At 44.3% G+C, this 17,944-nt stretch overlaps 1 protein-coding gene across 1 annotated transcript; it reads right to left on the bottom strand.

Annotated features, from left to right (window-relative positions):
• Window positions 1-6,827: 6,827 nt before the first annotated feature.
• Window positions 6,828-16,163, bottom strand: Apela (apelin receptor early endogenous ligand). The gene is made up of 3 exons (XM_032918810.1): window positions 15,852-16,163; window positions 14,476-14,565; window positions 6,828-7,398 (listed from the first exon to the last, which is right to left on the bottom strand). The coding sequence occupies exons 1-2, from the start codon at window positions 15,925-15,927 to the stop codon at window positions 14,477-14,479; spliced, it is 165 nt and encodes a 54-aa protein (XP_032774701.1). The 5' UTR covers window positions 15,928-16,163; the 3' UTR covers window positions 6,828-7,398; window position 14,476.
• Between the last annotated feature and the right edge of the window lie 1,781 nt (window positions 16,164-17,944).

The following is a 17,944-nucleotide window of genomic DNA, read 5'->3' as shown; positions in this document are numbered from 1 at the left end:
CCAGCACTCACTTGGCAGCTCACAACAGTCTGTAACTCCAACATCTGACACCTTCACACAGACACACATGCAGGCAAAACACCATGTGCGCTAAAAAGTTTAAACATTTTATTTACAAAAAAATAATTATTGAAACTAAAAATGCCGATCAGAGTGGGTCTGTGTCTCAATGTGTAAAAGTACTTGCACCGCAAGCCAGACCACCTGAGTTCTATCCCCAGCAGGCACACAACTGTCAGATGCAGTGCCTGGGGTCCCACCTCCCAGGGAGATGGGGAGTGGAAGCAGGTGGTTAGAGCTTGTGAGTCGGCAAGCCTGTAGTTCACTGTGCAACAGAAGAAACAAGAGACCCTGACTCAAAAAGCAAGGGGGGATGTGTGTGGTGGTGGGGGCACAGACTGGAGAGACGGCTCAGTGGTTAAGAGAGAGGGCTTTTGCAGAGAGAGGGCTCAATCCCAGCACTCAAATGGAAGCAAACGAAAAGGATCCCATTCTAGGGGATCTGACTCCTTTAATTCCTTCTTCTGGCCTCTGCAGGCACTAGGCATTCACATGGTGCACATACATACATACATACATACATACATACATACATACATACATACATATATACACACACACATACATACATACAAACATACATATAGGCAAAACACTCACACACATAAACTAAACAATGGAATCCCAAACAACCCAGGTGGTGGGCTGGAAAAATGGCTTACCAGCTTAAAGCACTTATCGTCAAACCTGACAACCTGAGTTTAACCCCTGGGACCCACGTTGTGGAAGAAGAGAGCCCACATCTGCAGGGTGTCCTCTGATCTCCACGCCTGGGCCATAGCATGCATACACCCACATATAGACACATGAATTAATAAATACAAGGTTTTTAAGGTGGAAGGCAGAGCTGGGATGTGGCAGCCACCTTTAATCCCAGTACTTGGGAGGCAGAGGCAGGCAGATCTCTGACTTGGAGGTCATCCTGGTCTGCAAAGGTAGTTCAGGACAGCTGAGCCTCCATAGAGAAACCCTGTCTCAACCAACCAACAAACAAACCAACCAACCAACCAACCAACCAACCAACCAACCAACCAACCAACCAAACCAAAACAGAAATGGCAGAAAGCAGCCAGGTGTGGTGTACATCTATAATCCAAGCACCGAGTTGGAAAGCAGGTCGCAGAAGCAATTTGATCTCAGGATCAGAGGTCAGCCTGGTCTACATAATGAATTTCAAGGCAGCCAGGAAGTCAGAGAGACTTCTGAGGCAAGAAACAACTTCCACAGGTTGTCCTCTGATCTTCACGTACCCTCCGTTCTCCCACAAACAGAAGAAACTGGAGTGGCTACGAGCATAAAATGGGTTGGAGTAGAAATCCTCAAGCCCTGCCCCTGAGTATCTTCTATCGGAACTCCACCTTCCCCCATAGCATCACAGCTGGGGGACAAACACACAAGCCTATGGGGGCACTCACATTCAGCCCACAACTACTTATACAACATTTTAGTGAAAAACAGTTAATCTCAGCCCAATCATAAATTCTGTCAGACAAGCAGTAGAAATAGCGGGTTCTGCAGCTTACACCAGACACTGTATCTGTGCATACGTGGGCCATTCCTGCTTGTGGTCTGGTCCTGCCTATACGATGGTGGGCGGTTCCTTGGGAAGTTGGGGAGGATTGGGACTGCGCATGCTCAATACCTCTCTCTGCTTGCATTGTGCCTGATGAGCAGCGGGTGGCTTCCCTAAAAATGGCCAATCCAACGAAACAATCATTTAATTCCTTCCTTCTCCGAGTCTTGCTACAGTAGGTTTGTTTTTGAGGGCAGCTAGAGGACCATATTAGGGCTACAGGCTGATTTAGAAACTTACTTTGGTCTAGAATGGCCATTTTCATTAATTCATAAAAAAAGACAAGGATAAAGGGATACTGAATCTGTTCTGTGGGCCTTTCAGAGAACATGGACTTGTTCCTTTGACAACATAGATGAGGTGGTTCAAAGGAAATGATGTCACCATGGCAAACCGGAAGGATCTAAACTAGCTAAAATTAAGGGCAGGATTCTTGCCAACACCTTAGAGTCGAGTATCTAGCTGACACAGCTTCCTAAAACAGGTGAAGTTTCCCTGAAGGGCAGGGGAAAGAAAGGAAGCTAAAGAGAAGATGATTGTACTCAACTGCACCTTCCCGGCCCAGAGACACATCCTATTGTGAGAACTAAGAAAAGACCATGACCCGCTGGAGCGAATCTATTACCTTATGACATAGCTAGATATAAAAGAACAAAACAACACATCCAGCCTGTAAAAGAAAAAAAAGAAAAAAAAGCAAAACCCTTTGTCTCTGGAGAGGAGAGCTCTGCAGCAAACTACTTCACAGGGCCTGGAGGACAAGGCAAGGTAACAACAGAACTGGAACCAGCACCTCACAGTTTCCCTCTTAATGGGCCAGCAAGTGGGGCAGTCTACCCTTCTGTGGAGTTTTGATCCATTCTAAAGTTCAAATTCACCAGGGTAGAAGGTTGGTTATGAGATGGTTGGAGACATTTGAGGGTAAAAAGTTTTTGTGGCTGAGCAGAGCCTGTGAAAATCTTGGCTTCGAGTAATTTGGTTCCCAAAGGGCTGAAAGAGGTCCTTCGGGAACACTATCAGGAAATAGGGACATACCCTACATAGGGAAATCAAGATGCTGAGATGGCCAAGTCAATGCCTGAGGCTCTGTAGGGCTTCGTCGTCATCGTCGTCGTCATCATCATCATCATCAAATGGAAGGGAAAGACAGTGAAGTAATTTAAATGTGATGTAATGTCTGGAGTTGGAGAAATGGCTTGAGCATTTGCTGCTCTTATAGAGGATCCACATTGGGTCCCCATCACCCACACAGTAGCTCACACTAACCGTAACTCCAATTCTGGGGGATGTGATGCCCTTCTCTTCCTTCCAAGAGTGCCAGAAAGACAGAATGGTGCAGACAGACATACAGGTGAAACACTCACACATATAAAAATCATTAATGCTGAAAAATTAAACCTGGTATTTTTATTATTATTTAAACAAGGTCTTACTGTGTAGCCTTGGGTGTCCCGGAAATTGAGCTATAGATCAGACTAGCCCTGGACTCAGAGGTCGGTCTGCTTCCACCTCCTGAGTGCTGCGATTAAAAGCAATACCACCATGTCTGGAAGTATCTGAATCTTGAAAGGACATCTAGAAAGAACTGAAAGAAATCTTTTGATGCCCTTAAAAGATCCAAGAAGGGAGGCAGATACGGGTAGATCTCAATGAGTTTAAGGGCAGCCTGATCTACATAGTGAGATCCTGGACTGCCAGGACTCATAGAACATACCTGTCTCAAAACAAAACCAAAAAACAAAACAATAACAACAACAAAAAAAACCCTAAAAAACTAAACAAAAAACCTCAACCCAAAACAAAACAAAGCAAACAGTAAAATTAATAATATAAAAGCTAGCAGTTAGACAGAAAGTGGTGTGAACTGGAGAAGTGATGATATGGTATTGATAAAGTCCTAGTTCCTCATGTGTGTGTGTAAGTGTGCAAGTGTTCAGGTCCACCGTGTTTCCCGGGGACTTGGTAGCAAGTGCTGTACCAGTCACACCACTTACACTGTTTTGTTGATTTTGTTTTGTTGAGACAGGATACCACTGTACAGCCCAGCTATCCTGGAACTTGCTCTATAGAAGAGCTGTCCTCAAGCGAGCAGAGATCTTGAGTGTGCCTCCTGAGAACCCGGATTAAAGGCATGTGTCACCATGCCAAGCCCAGTACCTATCCATTTGGGGTGTGTGGTGTGTGTGTGTGTGTGTGTGTGTGTGTGTGTGTGTGTGTGTGTAGACTCTCATTTTGCAGCCTAGGCTAATCTCAAACTTTTTCTCTTATTTTTTATTTTTTTTTTTTTATTTTCAAGATTTAGTTAGTTTTATGCATGTGGGTGTTTTGCCTACCTGTTTATGTCTATGCAGGATGCGTCATGCAGTACTCACTGCGACCACAAGAGGGCATCAGATTCCTCAAAACCGGAGTTAACCACTGTGTAGATGCTGGAGAATGGGACTTCAGGTGGTCTTAACCACTGAGCCATCTTTCTAACCCCTAGCGTTCGTCCTCTTGCCTTAACTTTCCAAGAACCACGATTGCAGCCTCCAGCACTTCGCCTGGCTAACACTCAAATTATCAACCGGACTGAAGCAATTTCTCTATCCCGAAGAGAAAAACCCGAGACTTACGGACCTCCGTGTGCGTGCTGTGGCTCGTGAGCGCCCACAAACGTGCACATGCACACAAAAATAAATATGTGTGATTTTTTTCTAGGTTAACAAATTACTTCAGATAAAGTCCTGTTTGAGTGGCAATGCATCTAGAAAAGCTGATCATGCTTTTCAGGAATTGCAACAGGACGAGTCCGGTCTATATCACTAACTTAAGAGTTGAATTTTAAGCATTAATGTATTCTCCTGGTTCAACTGTCCTTAGGCTTTGTCTGAGGAAAGATCTCATGTAGCCCAGGCTGGTTTTGTCTCTGTGCCTCCTAGCTCTACCCCACAATGTTGAGATTATAGGCATGGACCATCTAGCAGTGTTTACATGGTACTGGGGGTCCAACCCTGGCCGTTGTACGTGCTACACAAGCCTTCTACTGAAGGAGGGAAATCCACAGCCCCCTGGACCAATCGCTTTTGGTAACTGACAGTTGCTTCCTCACCAGAATAGAGAGTTTGGGGCAATCTTTCACCGCTTCCTCTTCCACCGAGCCTGCAAACTTTATCACTGTATGAATTAGCCTCTCAGGCGAGAACTATCTTTCATGCCTGTTACTCATCGATGCTCTGTAACCTTGCTCCGTTCTCTGATGTTCCACCTGGCTGTAGCGGATCCGTCTCCTTGCAAGGACGCATGGCAGACTTGTTGTATGCAACAATGCTTTACGTTCCTGACTGAAGGACACACACACACACACACACACACACACACACACACACACAGCCTTTATATCTTGATATCTTGATATGCTTTATACAGTGCAACAACTGGGCCACTTCCTAACCTCCACGCGGTTGATCCACCTCCCGCCGATAATTCTGAGTTATCACTTGCTACATCCTGCATTCTACCTCGGCTGCCCTGTACCTGTTGTTCAGCTGTCTTGGGCTGCGCTCTCCCGGCTCCTTCACAAGGAGTTAGTTTAGTTAGTGTATGTGTGTTCTGTCTTCCTGATCATCCGCAGGCCAGAAGAGGGCATCAGATCCCATTACAGATGGCTGTGAGCCACCATGTGGCTGCTGGAATAGAACTCAGGACCTCTGGAAGAGCGACCAGAGCTCTTAACTGCTGAGCCATCTCTCAGCCTCACATCTGAATATCTTACAAGGGAAATATATCTTGCTTCTCTTTCAACTTATAAGTTTAGAGGATTTTATTTGTCGGTTTTTCAAAACTCATTAAGGACTTGAGCAAATGTGAGGAACTACAACCGTTTCTATTTTGGTTTCTGTGCATTTCTACTGCCCTTGCAGAGGACTGGAACTTGGCTTCTAGCACCCACGATAAGAGGCTCGTAACTACCTGCATCTCCATCTTGGATCTAAAGATACCATAAACAAGAGAGGGCGTGTTCTAAACATTTGTTTATCTTCTTCCATCCTAAGAGACAGAGTTTTGTTTGTCTGTTTGTCTGTTTTGTTTTGGGCTTTTGTTGTTGTTCTGTGGTGGTGGTGGGTGCTTGGTTCTATTCATTTGTTTGTTTGTTAGTTTGCTTTTGAGGTAAGTTTTTTTTATCTGAAACCCTGACAGGCAGGCCTAGAACTGTGTTGCCCAAGCTAATCTCAAACTCACATCAATCCTCCTGCCTCAGTGTCTTAGTTAGGGTTGCTATGAGAGACACCAAGATCAAGGCACGTCTTTATAAAGGACAGCATTAAATTGAAGCTGGCTTACAGGCCCAGGGGTACCTACAATTGTTACTTTACTTCTACAGCCTTAAATGGGTATTGCTCATAAAAGCATACATTCAGAAGGCCTTAATTAAAACAATATAAAATGGTAGCAATGCAAGTGATCTTTTCCTTCCTCCTTCTTTTTAAAGGTTGATAGTTCCTGATTCTCCTATCTCCAGCCCCTGAGAACTAGGATTTTAGGTCTGCACCGCCATGTCTAGGCTGCAACTGATTTTAGATTTCACATAAAAAAATCCAAACATATAAAATTGATAACTGTAGGAATATAAATTAAATTAAATTTTGATATTTTCTTTTCTTCCTTGAGGTAAGTCTTCCTACCAGCCCAGGCTGGTCTAGAACTCCCTGTGTAGACTAACCTGACCTTGAACTCGGGTCTGCCAGCCTCAGCCTCCACAGCTGAGGAAGGTGCTACCACATTCAGCCTAACTTCCAGTTACTTAAGACAGGGTTTCCTATAGCACAGGATGTCCCCCAAACTATATAGGCCAGAGATAACCTTGACCCTTTTGATTCTCCTGCCTGTTCCTTCTGAATCTGGAGGCAAATGTGGACCACACACATATCAATGTTGGCATGGTAGGTGTCTTGCCATCATTATTCATTTTATTCAGTTCTGGTAAACAGGCTTTGGGCACACTAGGTAAGTGCTCTACCGAGCTCCTCAGTCCTTCCTGAGCTGGTGAGATTTCTCAGAAGGTAGTTGTTGCTGCCAAGCCTGACAATGTTGCTTTGATTCATAGGCTCCACATGGTAGAAGGAAACTGGCTTTTGGAAGTTGTCCTCTGAGCTGCACACAATATCATGACACAGAAGCACCCATCCACACACAATAAATGAGCTCATAAATATAATATTAAAGTAGTTTTCTTTTTAATACATGTCAGAATAATGATGTGCAATAAAATCATTCATGTGTACATGCCGTTAAAATAGAAGCACAACTGTCCAGGCGAATGAAAGGGACCAGCAGGAGGGTGAAGGGAGAGAAAGGGGAAAGTAAATGTGTGTAAATAGTGCACATGACATACGTGTGTGTAAATAGTGTAATGTGATGTACATGTGTGCAAAGATAGTCACAGGACACGATGTACTTGTATGTAAATGCCTTCATGAAACCCACCACTGTGGATCATGCATATGTTATATGCAAATAATGTGCAGAAATGGATGAGAGATTGTTATTCAGGCAGGTGAGTGTGCTTTAGTCTAGCCTGTCTTCCACGTCTATTACTTTCTTATCGAAGAAAATCCAGGAAGAGCAGTCTCTGGATCTGAAAAGCCATCCAAGGTACTTTAACAGCTTCTGTCGCATAGTAACTCCCAAGCTGCCGCACTGTTGCCATCCTGAGGACTTTTTCCAGGTGACTGGGTATGTCTGCTTTCACCCTTCTTCTGGTAACCAAGGAGATCAGTGACTTTCTGTTTGGGAGGCAAGGAAGAGACAAACACGGTATAGTAAGAGCTGCCGTACAGTACATCAGTTTACCTATGCTTAAACTTTATTACCTTCAGTGTGTGGGGGGGCTTTGCCTGCAGGGGGCAGAAGGGGACATTAACTCCCATAGGAGTGAAGTTACAGGTGGCCCTGAGCCTGAGAGCCATCTCCCTATCCCCTACAAGTGATAATTTAGCAAACAAAGTTTCTTTCAACAAAGGAGAAAGCAAAAACCAAAGGTGAGGACGCTCCCCAGAGCAGAGGCCAGAGGACAACTCAAAGGAATCTGTGCTCTCCTTCCACCCTATGGGTCTTAGGGTTTAAATTCAAGTCATAACTGCTGACCAGTCATGAGATGCCGAGATGCACACAAGCGAGAGGCACACAGACCTGCAGCTATGCTTGTTTTAGGATGCAGGCTCGTTAGCATTTAAACCCTCGTGCTTACATCCAGCCCAAAGAAAGAGAAAAAGGAGGAGGACAAAGTGAGAGGCTCAGGTACCGTGGCCCCGATGGAGGAAAGGCCATTCCTTTCATAGCAGCAAAAAGAGAGTAAGGATGAACAGGGCATAGGGGAATTGGGTAGATTAGGATCACCTGATAACTTTTTCCCCCAGTGATGTAAGATATTAGACTAGATCTTTATAGAAGGTAAGACTTGGGAATTTGAAGGGATAGAGAAGGTAAGGAATAGTTTCTGTGGGGGGCCAAGAGGCAGTTTCACCAGAGAACCGCAATAGCTTGCCAAACACAACAGACCTGAGATGAAAGTTTCCAACCGACTGTGGAATTCTCTGGCCGCAGTAACATTCCACGCATTTGTGCCCGGTTCTAACACAGTTCGCCTGGTTGTAATCGTTGACTAATTAAAAAAAAATGACTAAGACACTTAGGAGCTGGGCACAAGGCGCATAGCCATGCTTTGGCAGGAACATGAACCCACAACCCCAGGCTGAGGCAGGAGTGCCACTCACACCCAGGATTTCAAGGTCAGCCAGGCAACAGAGAAAAAAAGCATAGAGAAAGATGTAGTAACCACTGCACCTGAAGGATAGAGACCAGAGAGTCAGAAGTACAAGGCTATGTGGTGAATATGTGTCCTGTGACTACAAGACCAGCAGGAAGATACAGCAGCACCCTCTGCACCCAACACACAGACAGACACACACACAGACCCCCACACACACACAGACAGACAGACATACACATAGACCCCCCACCCCCACACACAGACACACACAGACACACACACACACACACACACACACACACACTCCTCAAAGCAATAAACCAAAAGAAGCTCAAGTCTGTAATCCCACAGCACTGTGAGCTTAAGGCAAATTGAGTCTACGCAAGATGGGAGGAGTAAGCAGGGGGGAGGGGTGTAGCCTGACTTATAAAGAGTTCATTATTCACCTTAATGGCAGGCAGATTTTTTTGGATGCATATGTCATGTGCATAAACCAGTGACAGGTTTATTATAAACATGTATTGCAATTATCCATCTATTTCTATATAAATTGGATTTTCCGCTAAAAAGTTTTCTTTAACTATCTATTAGACTTGTTAAGGATTGTCTCTGGGCAGGAGCACTGGATTGACTGAAAATTAGTCATTTCCAGCTGCTTATGCTACATGCTCACAATCCCAGCGCTCAAGAGGCAGAGGCCAGTGTCGTTTTGTGAGCTGAAGGCCAGCCTGGTCTACATAGTGAGTGCCAGGCTATCCAGGGCTGGATTTTGAGACCTGTCTCAAACAACAGCAACAACAACAACAACAAAGCTTTTCTACGTTTGATTCCATTCTAGTTGCATGGATATGCTACGGGTTTTACAGTGCACACGGGAACCCCTATGCAAGCTCTTCAGATCATTTATATTAAGGTTTGCATCCCACAATTAAAGGGACAAATCTTGTCTTCAGGGTGGCTTCTAACCTAATACCAATAAAAATCTAAAGAAACAAAGTGGAGTGTGACAAATGGCTTTAAAAGTTTAACAAGAAAACTCTATGAGAGGGTGGTGGTGGTGATGTCTGTATTCTCTGTACTTGAAAGGAGGAGGATTTGGAGTTCAATGCCAGCCTGAACCACTTGAAATGTCTGCTGCTGTTATTTTTGTTTTGGTTTTTTTTTTGAAACATTTGTTTAAATAATAATAGTAATAGTAGTAGTAGTAGTAGTAGTAATAATAGGCTAGAGAGATGGTCCAGAGGTTAAGAACATTATTTGCTCTTATGGAGGACCAAGGTTTAATTCCAGCACCTACGTGGCAGCTCGCAATTGTTTAGAACCCAGTTCAAGGGAGTTGGATATCCTTACACAGACATACATGCAGGCAAACCACTAATAATAAACCATCGCAGGAGAAAATGACTCGGTCACAAGAACATGGCTGCTGTCCAGGAGGGATTCGGTTTGGCTCCCAGCACCTACAGCAGGAGGCTCACAACCTGGCCTTCAGGTTCAGTTCCAGCTCATGCACAAACTCTGTTTTACACACATACACACACTCACACACTCACACAAATTCACACATAAATATACTCACAAATACAGATGCAAACACACACAGTCATGCACACACACACACACACACACACACACACACACACACACATCCCTAGCCATAACTAAAAATAAAAACTAGTGGCTATAGAGATGGCTCAATGATTAAGAGCATTGGCTGATCTTCCGGAGGTCCTGAGTTCAATTCCCAGCAGCCACATGGTGGCTCACAAACGCTGTTAGCCCAGTTCCAGGAGATCCGATGGTACACATGCTCTCAACCTCAGAGCCATCTTTCTAGTCTCCATCTGAGACCTCAGTGAATCCAAAAACACAACAAAACAACAACAGAACCCAAACAAAGCCAACAACAAAACAGGACTTGGGAGATTTAACCTGGTGACCCAACACTTAGCAAGCACAAAGTCTTGGCTCCTAGAGAGATGGTGGGAGGGAAAAGAAATGAACCCGGCATATAGCACATTTGCCTAGCATGCTACGGCCCTGGTTTCCATCCACACCATCCACATACAGTCACACACACACACTCACACAAACACACACACACATACACACACACACCACACACACATACACACACATACACACACAAACACACACACATAACACACACACACACACACACACACCCACACACCAACACACACACACCCAACACACACACACCAGAAGACTGCCTCAGAGAGCAATTGATGAAAATACCAAACACCAACTTTTTTTCTCCACATGTGCAAGCACACACAAACACAGAAACCCACTCCAAACCCTGCCCCCACACACACCACACACACACACACACACACACACACACACACACACACACACACACTCCTCACACTCATATACACACACACACTCACAAACACACCTCATATACACCTACACACACACACATACACACACACATTCACACACACAACACAGTCACACACCCACACACATACACACTCACACACACACACGAACTAGAAGTGTCAGAAGGTGTAGCACACAGGTGCTAAAGGAGGTAGAAGCATTCTTCTCGGAGAACACCAACGGGAGAGGACGGGCCCCACCCAAGCAGAGACTCTGCATGGTGGACAGTGGACACACCGGTTTGGAAAGGAATTCTACGCCAAAGGCAGAGCTGGATTTCAGTGCCGAGTGGAACGAGGAAGACTGGGACAGATTCGAGGGGGAGGGGCGCAGCAGCTGGGTCAGGAGAGTCAGATACTACCATTTTAAACCTTATTTTTTATTCTGGAAAGGATCTCACTATGAAGACCAGGCTGGTTTGGACCTCCCAGAAATCTACCTGCCTCTGTTTCCTCGGTTTTGGGACTCAATGGATGCACCACCATGCTTGGAAGGATACCATGATTACTTGAAGAGAAGAATAGGAGAAAAGGGGAGATAACAAGCACACTTTCTTTTGAGGTTGGCTCGCAGGAAGCTTAGGCTGACCCTGAACTACAGATCTCCCTGCCTCCACCTCAGGGATTATAGATGTGGACTGCCCTACCTGGTTTAGAAGCACATGGTAAATGGACAAGGTGATGGCAATGATTTATTACTTATATTTTATATTTATTTGCTTCTTATTATTAGTTCTTTTGAGGCAGGGGGGTCATGTAGCCCAGGTTTACCCTGATCTTGTCCAAGTACAAGAAGTACACGTGTAGGCTACCACATTGACTTAGAAGCACATCTTGAATGTGCCAAGGAACCTAAGCTAGGCGGATGAGAATTAGTATTTATAGGCAGGGTCTCACGTAGCCCAGGCTAGTCCTGGTCCTCCTACCTTACCTCACAAGTGCTAGGATTAGAGGTACATGCCACAACATCTGGCTGAGAAAAAAGCAACTTAAGATATGATACATTAAAAAGCAATTTTAGCAAGAAAATCTTTTCATAGCCACCATCTCTGAGAAGTGAAAAACGGGCCACAGGGTAGGGTGGGGGACTTTTGCTTTGCTAGTGTTACAGTCTTAGAATACATTTTGTACTATGGAGATGTGCTGTGCTTGTCATCGAAGAGTCTGTGTAATGGGCGAGTAGTTACGAAGTGAATGCTTCTAAGTGAAAACACTGCAGTCCGGAGGTTTGTTGGAAAAGGAAGTCACTGGAACCTTGCACCCCAACTGTCTTTACCCTCTCACATCATCTCAAAGCTTACATTTCCTGGCACCCCCTCTCTTGCCTTCCCATAGACGAATTCTCTTAGAGCAGAAGTATTTCCGTGAGAAAAACGAGATATACCAAGGAGATGTGCCGCACGCAGCACCTTTAACTGAGTCAGTTTAAAGGCTCGGCGTCCTCTGAGGGTCAGCAGGAACACCGCAGGCGGGCATTTTAAATGAACAGAAGAAAGATAATAGGCATTCTGTTAGACGAGCTGAAAGTCTCAACCCCCAGAGGTTAATAATCTGCAACACGGCTGCGGTCAATTTGTTTACCTTAGCAACCCGGTTGCACTCTTACTGGGTCCTGAGTCAGATGAGCACGTGGGATTTCATGTAAAGCATGTAGAAAATGTGGAGACACGAGAGGAAGAATCGATTCGATCTCTGCTACCTGAGTCCATGGAGGCTTATGTCACCCAGTATTCATCGTCTTTGTTACAACATTTCCAATGTGAAAGAGTGACAGCCGAGGTCCCTCAAGAATTGTCCTCAAAGCCAAGGTGGGACTTACAATTGGTACTGGCGGAGCAGGGCCTTGGGAAGTTATCTTAATGTTTATCTTCCATAGGCTCTTATAATAATTACCGGATTCCGACAGGTGACGTTTGTGTACTGGATGTAGAGCTAACGTAAACACTGGGTAAATGGATGCAGTAACCTGAACAGGCTACAGAGCCCCCAGCTCTCTTTTAGCAAGGATCCCTGCTATTAGCAGGCCTACACTGGTTTTATTCAAATTTCCCTTGGGTTCGTAAACCTGGCGTCTGGGTCAAACTTTCCCTTAACTTTGACCAGTCAAATGGCACCGCTTTATCAAGCTTCCTTACCGCCCTGATTTTTATAGTAGGGCATTTGTGCAGAAAGCCAAGATAAACGGGGCTAACTACGGGACCTGTGTTTGTATTTTTCCGGGCATCTTCTTTGTATATATGGGAATTCTTTTGCTACTGTGAAACACCCCCCACCCCCATGTCTTTGTTATTTATGGAGGAATGCTGGGGTGGGGGTGGGGGTGAATCTGCAACTCCCTCACTTCCCCCAAACACATTTTACTGCTGTCTTCTTACAAGGTGAGGCAGATCCACACACTCCAAAGGACAAGGCTTTAACAGATTCAGCCCCGTGAAAGCCCTTCTCAACCACTACTCGGTAGCCTCTCGGGAGCCTCCGACTGCACTTCTCCAGCTTCCCTTACGGGACTCTTCATAACTGACGGTAAAGAGCAGTGTGCGTCAGATGTGTGCACGGAAGGAAGGCCTTATCTTTCTGTCCCCTCTGCTGATAGATGTTCATTACTGACTTGCTCTTTCTCTTCCCCCTCTAAGGCTTTCCCTGGGCTTGAAAAGCTCCTATTAAACAATAGTCTGAAGCAACCATTCTTTACTCACAGTGAATAGGCTCGTAAAAGCTACAGTCCACAGACCAACTGAATAAGCTAACTTAGCAAATGCCTGTGTGCCTTAGCCAGCTTGTGTGTGTGTGTGTGTGTGTGTGTGTGTGTGTGTGTGTGTGTGTGTGTGGTTGTGGTGGGGGTATCTCGATATTAGATACTATTTATCTTTCTCAAGACATACTTTAAAAGAACCAAAAAGCTAATGTTAATTACAAGTGGATGTCTAATTCTTCTTTCGTCCTTCCTTCCTTCCTTCCTTCCTTCCTTCCTTCCTTCCTTTCTTCCTTTCTTTCTTTCTTTTCTTTTTTTTTGGACTACCATGGGCCGCACTTGGGACTAATCAAAGCTAGTCATATAGTACTGTGACTGCTGGAGGTATGCTGGAGAAATCGCCAGCCTTTTAGTGTGAGACACAGAGGGGGTGAGCAAAATTCTTCTGAAAGATGCAACCATCCAGTCTATCGCTGTGAACAAGTCTGAAAAGCCGTCCAGCTGTTGATATTATTAAGTTGATTCTGTACATTAAGCTTGAAGAATTAAGGTTGTCCTGTCATTGTCAAGAGGTCGGGTTAAAAATCTCCAAATGCTTTCAAGCCCACACTGCTCTAAATAGGATACGTGCTTGTTCTAGCCAGTGTTCTCTAAATCCATGTGTAGGGAGACTTTTATGCTTACATCCTCCACCCCACCCCACAGCTTGGTTTTCTTGAAATCATGCACAGTGTATTGGTTTCATATAGCTGTCGTTCGGATCGACAGCCGCCAGCGTCCTCCCACTATCAATCTAGCCCCTTTTCTTCCTTTCACCCTTCCATATGTGATGCGTGCAGCTCTTACACTTTTACATTACTGTAAGTCATGATTCTGTCACAAACTAGGACTACCTATGTGAGAGCACGGGGCGGGGCGCTGGGGCACAGGGTTGGGGGTGGGAGTGGGGGTGGGGGTGGGGGTGGGGGTGGGGTCTATCCAAAAATACCTTATGGGAAGGGCACTCGAGAATGAAGTGAAATGCATCTCCGGCGAAAGCAGTTGTGTCTGTATAGTTTTCTTCTTCTGGGAAAATTAACTGAAGAAAAGAGAAATAAGGTCAATTAGGGAAGAAGAAGAAGGGGGGGTGGAGGAGGAGAAGGAGGGGAGGGGGAGGAGGGGGGAGGAGGGAGGAAGAGGGAGGAGGACTATCACTGTATCTGCAGAGCGTGGCACCATCTGCACAGCAAAAGTTTCTGAGGTTGTTTGTTATTCTTGCATCTGGGATTAAACTGTAAACAAATCACGGGGATACAGACACACAGGTACATCCCTAACACACACAGGTACATCCCTAACACCCGTGTCGGCATTAGACCTCGGCGGTGACAGCCTCCTGGACTTGTTTGATTCACCACATCCGTTCGCTTCTTTAGGGAATCAATGGCAGTTCTTTTACAAGAACATTGCCCAGGATATTCTGTATTTTAGACAACTAGAGATCCGATGTTTGGATTGAGTAGCCATTGCTATTGCAGCAAAGGAGGACTGGCTACCTTGTAGCTGTTTTTCCTCCTACATACGTAAAAGGAACCATTTGAATAACCTCAGAGCAATCAAAGTCCTAATTAAAAGCAGCCGTTCACTTTCCAGCCAAGATACACCATCTTCATCTAACCAAAGGAACATTTTATCTGGTCCCTACTGACACCCTTGGATGTGACTGTTGTCATCTTTTGGTTGACACTGGATTCTGCAGCTTTATCTGTCAAAAAACTTAGAGCAGACACAGTCCTTTAAAAAAATTTTTTTTTTAAAAATTTGACCATACATACATTTTATGTCTTTGCCTTAAATGTCATAATGATAAAAAACAAACAATAATAAACAAACAAATAAAACCTTGTCCTGTGTAGTTAAATAACCAGAGATTGCAGGCAACCAGTGGACCAGTTTTATCATTTCACATTCTTACATCATGATTTTGGCTACCTCAATTTACAATGCCCTCCTCCAATCAGCAACATGCATGCTCTCTTGATAAACCTATTTAGATTTTGCATTGTACCTAAAAATCTAGGTTTCTTAGTAGACCCACATTCTCAGGTCTATTTACTTGTATGAATGGACAATAGTTTTGAAAATTATTTTCTTAGAAAAATAATTGTAAAATATATAACAATATTTCAAAATGTAGCCACTTAGAAGAAAATGCCCAAATAGTATCCCACAATGAGATAGCTAATGTACTTCAGAAATCCTATATATTTCCCTCAGTAACTTTAAGTATACCTAAATCGTCCTCAGGTTAAACAGTCACACTTAGAAACACAGAAGCACAAACAGGCAAACAAGTTACCCTAAGCAATTATTTCAGAGACCTACCTGATTTCTCTTCCGTGATAAAAAGGAGACTCATCGCAAAGATAAAAAATACCCAAAAAAAGGACTGGAATCTCATCTTTTTTCTTTTCTTTTTTCTTTCCTTTTGTTTTTTCTTTTCTTCTTTTCCTTTTTTGCTGTTTTTCTTTTTACACGCAAGTGAACAATAGCTCTCCAAGTAAAGAAATTGTCTGTAAAGCGCCTGGGCAGTATCTGTCCGGCTCACCCCACATCCTATGGCCAGACCTCAGAGGGCTGCCAGCTGCTTTTTCCTGAAAAGGTTAATGATCACATCAGACAAGGTTACTGGTGCGCGGGGCTGCGGCCAGAGCTCCGGAGCCGCAAGCCCCGCCTCCATTCCGCTCCGCGGCTCCCCTGCCACTCCCCCTTATTTCCATAAGCAAATATTGGTGAAATGGACCATTCAGGCTCGCAGTAACTTCAGCGGGAAGTTTCCTCCGCAAAGCTCTAAGGAGAGAGATTCCAATTCAATCTGTTTGTGAAGAAATATGTAAAATAAGGCACTGCCTGCCTCCTCTCCCCTGCACTGCATCTGTTTAAACTTTGCATTGCCCATATTGGTCCCACATGCCGAAACCAGTGGTAAGGACGGGAAGTCTCCCTTTTGTCCTCTTGCAGAAGGAATGCTGGAGCCCTAACTTAAGATTCCCAACTGTATGGTCTCTGTGTTGGAGCACTTCCTCTCTGCCAAAGCTACTACAAAGCAGTGCCGATTTATATTAAATCTCCAAATGGCTTAATGCGTGTGGGTTCCCATCTCCAGAGATTCTTGGAGTTTAGAATGTTCAGAAGTAAATCTGTAAAGTGTTTATGTTTTCGTTTATGCACAATGTAAAAAGTGATGGAGAGATCATTTTCATCTGCGAGCATCCGAGAGTTTTCAAAAAGCAGTTCGGGCAAGCCACAGACATAACATCAGCGCTCTGCTGTAAACTTGCAATGGTGGAGTGTCAGGTAACCATCACCGGCACGGGGACCGGATTATAGATGGAGCAAGAACGTTGCCGTTCACCTCCAACAGTCAGAAGAAGCAAAAGCAGTCTAGTTTTTGTCTTGCTCGCCCACCCATACCTCCTAAGGGCTTTCTTACCTGTAATTAAAAGCTGTCGTAATGAGAATTACTGTAATTCTAACTCAGAAGGAAATGTAGTTACAATTTGAAATATAAGTAGAAATATAAGTTGAAATATAAGTAGACCAGAGAGCACTTGTAAGTGATTGTGAATTGTCAGGAATTTTGTTCCATTGGGCATCTTTAAAGTCAGATGGTGGTCACACACAACCTTGGACTTCTTAAGGTTTGAAATGCGAAAATTATTTTGATTTTACAAATCAGTCTGTAAAATTCCATATCTGACCAGTTATTGAAGATTATATAGAATTTTAAAAAATTCTCTAAAATGTCTTTTAAAAAATTATTTAAAGTCAAGTGTGGTGGCACCTATCTTTAATCCCAACACTCAAAAGTCACAGGCAGGCAGATCTCTGTGAGTTCCAGGCCAGCCTGGTCTATAGAGTGAGTACCAGTATAGCCAAGGCTGCATAACAGAATGACCCTGTCTCAAAATTAGATGATAGAAGATAGTTAGGTGGGTAGATAAATAGATAGGTAGAATAAATAGATAAATAGATAGTAAAAGATAGGTTTTATTTATTTATTTGCCTGTATGTATGTCTGAGCACTGTATGCAGTGCTCCCAGAGTTCAGAAGTGGACATCAGGCCCCTAGAGATGTAGTTACAGGCCCGTGTGTGTGTGTGTGTGTGTGTGTGTGTGTGTGTGTGTGTGTGTGTACCTGTGTGTGTGTATATATGTGTGTGTGTGTGTGTGTGTGTGTTTTTGTGTGTGTGTGTGTGTGTGTGTGTGTGTTTGTGTGTGTGTGTGTGTGTGTGTGTGTGTGTGTGTGTGTGTGTGTGTGTGTGTGTGTATGTGTGTGTTTGTATGTGTGTGTATATGTATGTGTGTGCCTGTGTGTGTGTATATATGTATGTGTGTGTGTGCCTGTGTGTGTATGTATGTGTGTGCCTGTGTGTGTGTATATATGTATGTGTGTGTGTGTGCCTGTGTGTGTGTAT

Source organism: Rattus rattus, chromosome 13 (assembly GCF_011064425.1).
Source record: "Rattus rattus isolate New Zealand chromosome 13, Rrattus_CSIRO_v1, whole genome shotgun sequence".
Classification (NCBI taxonomy): Eukaryota; Metazoa; Chordata; class Mammalia; order Rodentia; family Muridae; genus Rattus; species Rattus rattus.
This window is presented reverse-complemented; position numbering and strand designations above follow the sequence as displayed.

Coding starts and splice junctions, on each gene's coding strand:
- Apela (XM_032918810.1), bottom strand. CDS start 15,927: ATGAGATTCCAGTCCTTTTTTTGGGTATTTTTTATCTTTGCGATGAGT. Junction 14,566..15,851: donor TATCACGGAAGAGAAATCAG/GTAGGTCTCTGA, acceptor TCTTTTCTTCAG/TTAATTTTCCCAGAAGAAGA.